The sequence below is a fragment of the Hypomesus nipponensis genome, chromosome 26 (assembly GCF_054491055.1).
Source record: "Hypomesus nipponensis isolate SF chromosome 26, ASM5449105v1, whole genome shotgun sequence".
In the NCBI taxonomy this organism is placed as follows: domain Eukaryota; kingdom Metazoa; phylum Chordata; class Actinopteri; order Osmeriformes; family Osmeridae; genus Hypomesus; species Hypomesus nipponensis.
The window spans coordinates 5,155,569-5,162,235 of NC_140386.1; the positions used below are offsets into that span (position 1 = coordinate 5,155,569).

Here is a 6,667-nt window from a genome sequence, read left to right on the forward strand (position 1 = left end):
TGGCAATCGTCGCCCTGCTGACACAGACTCTAACGGATTAAGGAGCCGGGAGTCTAAAAGTGCCTCTGCGCTTCTGTCCCTTCACTTAGCGCCCTCTCCTTCCCCATATGCTGGAGTCGTGAGAGCAAACGCTCGGCATCCGTCACAATGAACCAGAAAGTTGTTCTCATCACAGGTTGCTCTTCCGGCATCGGCCTGGCACTGGCCGTTCGCATAGCCAAGGATGAGAAGAAGAGATTCATGGGTAAGTGAGCAGCCACAAATGGGGGGGGGGGGGGGGGGGAGGGCAATGGTAGAACTATGGTGGTGGTGACGGATCACGAAGAGAGTAGTCTGAAAATGAAACAACTGTGTACGAATGTACTAAATCATCCCATGGGTGGGATGGATCACTAAATGGGGTTGCTGCCACAGTTCTACCGCTGCCCGCAGACATGTTCCAAACATGATCTCAGATATGACACACGAAAGATTCAGGGTAAACGGAAGTGGGTTAAAGATTCGGCATCGAGCCTGTTTTCGCAAAACACGGCTTGAGTTATGCGCTTCGACCAACTGCTCCATGAAAACGAGGACAGGCAGCAGGGAAGTGAGACGACCCCTGTGCTCCCCAGTGTACGCCACCATGAGGAACCTGAGCAGGGGGGCGGCTCTGGTGGAGGCTGCTGGGAGGACCTTGGGCAGGACTCTGGAGATCAAACAGCTGGACGTGTGCGACGACGACTCCATCGCCGCCTGTGTGGCGAGTCTGCCTCTCCGCAGAGTGGACATACTGAGTGAGTCTGGCGGCTGAGCGGTGAGGGAATCGGGCTAGTAATCAGAAGGTTGCTGGTTCGATTCCTGGCCACGGCAAAATGATGTGTCCTGGGGCAAGGCACTTCACCCTACTTGCCTCAGGGGGAATGTCCCTGTACTTACTGTAAATTGCTCTGGATAAGAGCGTCTGCTAAATGTAAATGTAGGGTATTGCTGTGCCTTCAGGCTATTTCATGCTATCGTGCTCAGATTGAGAAAGTGAGACATCTGTAGTCCATCTGTTGTCATATCATAATCCACCATAATCCATATGATTATGCATAATTGCATAATCATAATGCAACAAAGTTACATAATCCCACTTTGTATATATATAGCATTGTACATATCCAGCACACGGATGCCAAATGTTTGCAATTGGAGGACAATTGCCCTCCTTCGTGCCGCCACATTCATGTCTTTCTTTCTTAGTCAGCAATGCAGGAATGGGTTTAATAGGTCCCATCGAGTGTCAGACGATCGACGAGATGAAGGCCGTTATGGACACAAATTTCTTTGGTTTGGTGCGGCTGCTTAAAGAAATCCTGCCAGACATGAAAAAGAGGAAGAGTGGCCATATTGTAGTGATTAGCAGTGTCATGGGCATCCAAGGTGAGAGTAATAAGACCAAAAAAACATAAATAAAAACATTTGTAAACGACGAGCTAAACTTGTCCCTCTTCACAGGTATATTGTTCAATGACATTTATGCAGCATCCAAGTTTGCTGTGGAAGGATTTTGTGAAAGCTTGGCAGTACAAGCGTTGAGGTTTAATCTAAGGTAAGAGACCATGGGTTAGGGTTAGTGTATTTGTATACAGGTGCTTCAGGCAACTCCCTTAATGTCACCCCTAATTGGTCTCAGGAGAATGAGATTAGCCAGAGTTAATTTGTGCACCACAAGTGCAGCTGGGCCTCACCAGGCCTAACTGGACGTGAATCAATACCTGTGGCCCCCTGGTCCGAACCTGACATCAACAGCTACGCACTCAGTCTGCAATCATTTGGTCATACCATTAGAGGAGAGATGGAACATGTCCAGCCAGGGCACTGCTATGACTAAATCCCATTTTCTGGAGAATTTGTGAGAACATGTCTTGGAAAAACTATGATCGACAAAAATAGGGTTTGTTAAATATTCGAATAATTTAATATAATATGTGTACGAGGGACGGTTGTGTTTGTTGCGGTTGCTAACGCATGTTATTCTGTGATTGCGGATGCAGTTTGACCTTGATTGAGCCGGGCCCTGTGGTAACAGAGTTTGAGCGTAAAGTCTTTGACGAGGGCACGAAGACCGACCTCACCAAAGCTGATAAAGTGACTGCAGATATGTTCACCAACATCTATCTCAAGAACTACAAGCAGATCTTTGAAAGCCTCGGGCAGACTCCAGAGGATATTGCAGAGGTATTGTGAAAGATTGGAATGTCCTGTATAGGACTTGTATAGGAATACTATAGCTATGCATGTCAATGAAATGTTTTTAATTTGATTGGGTCCTGATTGAATGTTCTCCCCTTTCAACCTTCAGCACACACACAAAATCATCACAATGGAAGACCCGCCATTTCGCCACCAGACCAACACCCTCTACACCCCCATGACCACTCTCAAGTACGCAGACCCCAACGGAGACCTTCCCATTGACACCTTCTACAAGATGGTGTTTGAGCACGACAAGGTCTTCAACGCCAGCCTGAACTTCCTCAAACTGCTCCGCTGGAGGAGTCGTAAGAGCTTCACGCTGGACAAGGAGAATACTCAAGTTACTCCGTTAAAAAAGTGAAAATATGCTTCGAGACCGCACTCTCAATTCTGTTGCTGTCAATGGTTTATTTTTCCTTTCTTTTTATTGTACCTGGAGGAAGTGTTGGGTGGTCTGTAAAGCACATTCACAACAACATGGAGCTTTACAGTACGATGTACCAGAGATAATATCTCCTTAACCCCTTACCTTTAAGACACTTACATAAATCCTTCACAACCGTTTAAGCACACATTTTGCACCACAAGCAAAATTCCAAAGGACACTGCCCAAGTAACTTTATAGTGAAACTGTATAGCACGTGCACAGAGACAGGAAATGTTTTAGACGTCGCAAAAAAATAAACTTCTGAAAATTGTTTTGTATTTATGCTTATATGTCTATGTATGAAGAAATAAAACATATTGTTGAGGCAAAATAATCTCAACTGTTTTAAACTCGTACCTAAGAAATTATTTTATAAGAACACATTTTATGATACAACCGTTCACCCAGCCTATTTGGAATTACAGTAAATCTATGATTATCCATTGCATTTCTGCTTAAAGTTCAAGTGGTAGCATGAAAGAAACCAGACAATTTGATTTCCTAAAAGATGTGTCATGTCATTTTCGAGTTTTCAATAGTTTCCATAGCAGAGAAGAGAAAAACGTCAGCCGTGTGAAAGTTTTCCAAAACAGTCCAATAGATGGCGATATCTGTACATGTTCACTCTTGAATTAAATCGTGGTAAAGGAGAGTAAGAATAACCGGATATATATCGAAAGAGAGACACTGCTTCCGGTGCAAATCGATGGTCGATACCGATGGAGCAGGCATTAAAGAAATGAATTAAACTTCAAGGTTCTTCTGTCAAAATTTGAATAATTATCTACTCTTGATTTCTCTCGGGATTTAGTTTGGAACGACTTTTTGACCATACAAAATGATCCTGCCAAGACATAGCTAGAAGCCAAGCCATGATCTCAAAAGCCGCTTCTTGTGCTGTGGCTAGCTAGCTAACGAAAGGGACCGAAACTAGCTAGCTAGCTCATAACTATTAGTATTTTGTCTTGTCCTCATCCTCTGCACTATTTCTGTCACATTCCATTTGTGCCGGACTTATTTCTCGCCTGTTAGTCAAACCAAGACATACATTCAACAAAACAGCTGCTAGCTTGATACTTTATTACAGAAGTGGAAATCGTTGGAAACAAAGGCCGCCGGAAACCCAATTTAACGAGGAAAACAGACGGTTTTATTTGTACTGGATTTAACAGACATTAAGGACAAACAATGGCATCTTCATCGGGAAATGACGACGATCTCACCATTCCTCGAGCAGCTATCAACAAGATGATAAAAGAAACCCTTCCCAACGTGCGGGTTGCCAACGATGCGAGGGAGCTGGTGGTAAACTGCTGCACGGAGTTCATACATCTGATTTCATCAGAGGCCAATGAAATATGCAACAAGTCTGAAAAAAAGACAATATCCCCAGAGCATGTAATCAATGGTTAGTGTCGATGTTGCTTGTCTTTTGCAAAAGGTTTCAGAATGCATTGCATGTTGATCAGGAAGTACTTTGACCTGCTCTCTGTTTAGGGGTTGCTCAATCTGAACCGACATTGCTAATGTGTTTCCTGTTTATTTTTTCTGATCTCTCTGTGCTGCTGCAGCACTTGAAAGCCTTGGTTTCGCGTCGTACATCACAGAGGTGAAAGATGTCCTACAGGAGTGTAAAACAGTAGCACTTAAGAGGAGGAAGGCAAGCACCAGACTCGAGAACCTGGGCATTCCCGAGGAAGAGCTTCTTAGACAACAACAGGAATTGTTCGCCAAGGTAAGGATCGATCGAAACCCGTTTGCATGCATCTGTGCCAATGTTGCTAAAGGTAAAAACCTGTTGTCTTCAGTTAGCGCTGAAGTTAGCGACCGTTGACGATGTGCTCGTGCTGCAGGCCCGACAGCAGCAGGCGGAGCTTGCTCAGCAGGAGTGGCTGCAGATGCAGCAGGCTGCCCAGCAGGCACAGCTGGCGGCAGCGTCGGCCAGCGCCTCCCAGCAGGCAGGTTCCTCTCAAGACGAAGACGAAGAGGATGACATGTGATCTCGTGGGCATGGGAGTAGGCCAAGCCGAAAACCCCTTTTCTGGACGGTGTCAGCAATCTTTGCTCTCCCAACGCTGTCATTGGCTGAAGTACATGCTCTGACGTTTGACGTCTGTAACCCGATCCAGCACAGCAGAGCGCATATGAACAGTTTCATAGCAGAAAGGGGGCTTCTAAAAGCCCGTGACCCCCCCCCCCCCTCGTCCCCATTTTTTTCATTTCTCAGCAGAACCTGAGATATTTGGATACAAATATATCTTCTTTTTCTCCCCCTCAAAGGTCAATTCATCTCCCTTATTTGGGGGGGCCACCTGCAAATGTTAAAGCTGTCATAACATTCTCACATTGTAAGTCATTTGTACATTAGTGGTCCGTGTGTGACGTAAGTGAAATGCTCAAGATAAGATTAACACGTCTGGTGGTCTTTGCTATAATGTAAGGCCTTCAGGTTCTGTTTTAGGATCATTTTGCAACCCTCCGTACTAGAATGAATTAGGTGGTTAACGGCTCTACACCTTTTGCCATCGGAACTGACACCACCTATTTGTTGGGGGCAGAAATGGTTTCTTAACCCCAAACAGGGGCACATTAGTCTAACTGCACATCCTCAAGAAGATCCTTTGAGGGTTTGTGAAAGTGTTTTTTTTTTTTTTTTTTTGAACAAATTTGTGAAATAGATTTTTGGGAAATGTAGCCCTCTGTTTCATCTTTAGAGTTGTTCCGTTTCTTTTGTTATGTTCACCACCAGTATTGCTATTAAACTGATTAGCGACTCCTCACAGAATCTTTTGACTCATAGAACCAAAGACAGGATAGCATAACAGCCCTGGGTATGTGACATCCCGATGTGTGTGTGTGTGGTCTGTGTGTAGATGCTTGGGTGCAGACTGCATTCGAGTGACTTAACTCAATCCTGGGGGTTACTTTCAATTTGTACAAAATGCTTTGATATACTTGCAGAATCTGTTTTTGTTTTATCTGGTGCGGTTTGAGCATTTTGCATTGTGGATGTGATAAATCCTTAAAAGTGTAAAGAGTGGTAAACTTCTAGTTGGTATACACATTCACTTGCCTACTGAAAAGTTGTATTCTTTAAGCAATAAAGGTAACATGTTTTATAGAGACTATTCACTTTCCCTCTTGTCTGCATGATTATTTGCGTTTGCCCATGAGTGAAAAAATTCAATTAGATACAGAAGAAGCCAACATTTCAACCCTCTGGTGATCGTCAGTAATCAGTTGCTTTTACGCAAATTCCTGGAATGACCCTATTTGTGTTGTGGCTCACATAATCTGCCAAATACACAAACCCTGTTGCCTAACTGTAGGGAAAATAATAAACATGTAATGAAAATTATTTACAAAATCATATTTTCAGATTCTCATCATTTAGTCATTTAGCAGTCATTTATTCATCACAGTGCCTTTTAGAATTTTAAGAATCAGCTTGAAACCGGATGCAGTATTCTAACATTGAATTAATTTGCTCGTAAACTATTTGATCCTCACTGACAATTCAAAGCTCGATACTTCCACATTCAATTCTCACAATTCCAATGATTTTCTCGAAATAGAGATGTCATGGGAAGTTCATGCATCCAAGACATTTCACTGGGATTTAAGTAATGTAAAACTTGTCTTCCCCATCCTGTTTCTTTGCACACTCCAACAAATGATAAAAACAGGTCTGGGTCTGAGGACAGTGGAATAACAGGTTTCTCAGGTCTCAAGCCTACATTTATCATTGTAGACACTTCTGGACTGCATTGTTGGGCTGGGCAAAATACATATTGACATGGTTTTCAGTTACTTTTTTGCAAATTATGGAGATTCCATTGTAGTCCCATTAGGAATAACATCTGAGAATGACACCTGCAGAATCAGATTAAAATGTTAGTGTTCAATGAACGCACTTTCATGTTACAATACACACTGGAAGATTATACATTGTGGGGGATATGCTTTTATGAATTATTATTAGTAATGTATATGTCAAAGGTTATTTGGTAACGTTTT

General features: G+C 43.2%; 2 protein-coding genes and 1 long non-coding RNA gene across 3 annotated transcripts; 2 read left to right on the plus strand and 1 right to left on the minus strand.

The window, feature by feature from the left end:
- The first annotated feature begins 147 nt into the window (after window positions 1-147).
- Window positions 148-2,908, plus strand: LOC146221118 (retinol dehydrogenase 8). Its single transcript, XM_084692262.1, has 6 exons — window positions 148-244; window positions 615-776; window positions 1,228-1,407; window positions 1,483-1,576; window positions 2,022-2,205; window positions 2,330-2,908. Exons 1-6 carry the CDS (start codon window positions 148-150, stop codon window positions 2,582-2,584), a joined length of 972 nt encoding a protein of 323 aa, XP_084548388.1. The 3' UTR covers window positions 2,585-2,908.
- A 409-nt stretch (window positions 2,909-3,317) lies between these two features.
- dr1 (down-regulator of transcription 1) lies at window positions 3,318-5,778 on the plus strand. The gene is made up of 3 exons (XM_084692251.1): window positions 3,318-4,058; window positions 4,222-4,385; window positions 4,504-5,778. Exons 1-3 carry the CDS (start codon window positions 3,839-3,841, stop codon window positions 4,648-4,650), a joined length of 531 nt encoding a protein of 176 aa, XP_084548377.1. The 5' UTR covers window positions 3,318-3,838; the 3' UTR covers window positions 4,651-5,778.
- LOC146221120 (uncharacterized) lies at window positions 3,778-4,270 on the minus strand. Its single transcript, XR_014750726.1, has 2 exons — window positions 4,133-4,270; window positions 3,778-4,019 (listed from the first exon to the last, which is right to left on the minus strand). It is a non-coding gene; the product is annotated as an uncharacterized LOC146221120 (long non-coding RNA).
- Window positions 5,779-6,667: the final 889 nt, after the last annotated feature.

What these genes read in the sequence shown, in the direction of transcription:
- LOC146221118 (XM_084692262.1), top strand. Translation starts at nt 148, where the DNA reads ATGAACCAGAAAGTTGTTCTCATCACAGGTTGCTCTTCCGGCATCGGC. An exon ending in GCGTTGAGGTTTAATCTAAG is followed by an intron (nt 1,577 to 2,021) that starts GTAAGAGACCAT and finishes TTGCGGATGCAG; the next exon opens with TTTGACCTTGATTGAGCCGG. An exon ending in CTCCAGAGGATATTGCAGAG is followed by an intron (nt 2,206 to 2,329) that starts GTATTGTGAAAG and finishes TTCAACCTTCAG; the next exon opens with CACACACACAAAATCATCAC.
- dr1 (XM_084692251.1), top strand. Translation starts at nt 3,839, where the DNA reads ATGGCATCTTCATCGGGAAATGACGACGATCTCACCATTCCTCGAGCA. An exon ending in CCCAGAGCATGTAATCAATG is followed by an intron (nt 4,059 to 4,221) that starts GTTAGTGTCGAT and finishes GTGCTGCTGCAG; the next exon opens with CACTTGAAAGCCTTGGTTTC. An exon ending in AACAGGAATTGTTCGCCAAG is followed by an intron (nt 4,386 to 4,503) that starts GTAAGGATCGAT and finishes CTCGTGCTGCAG; the next exon opens with GCCCGACAGCAGCAGGCGGA.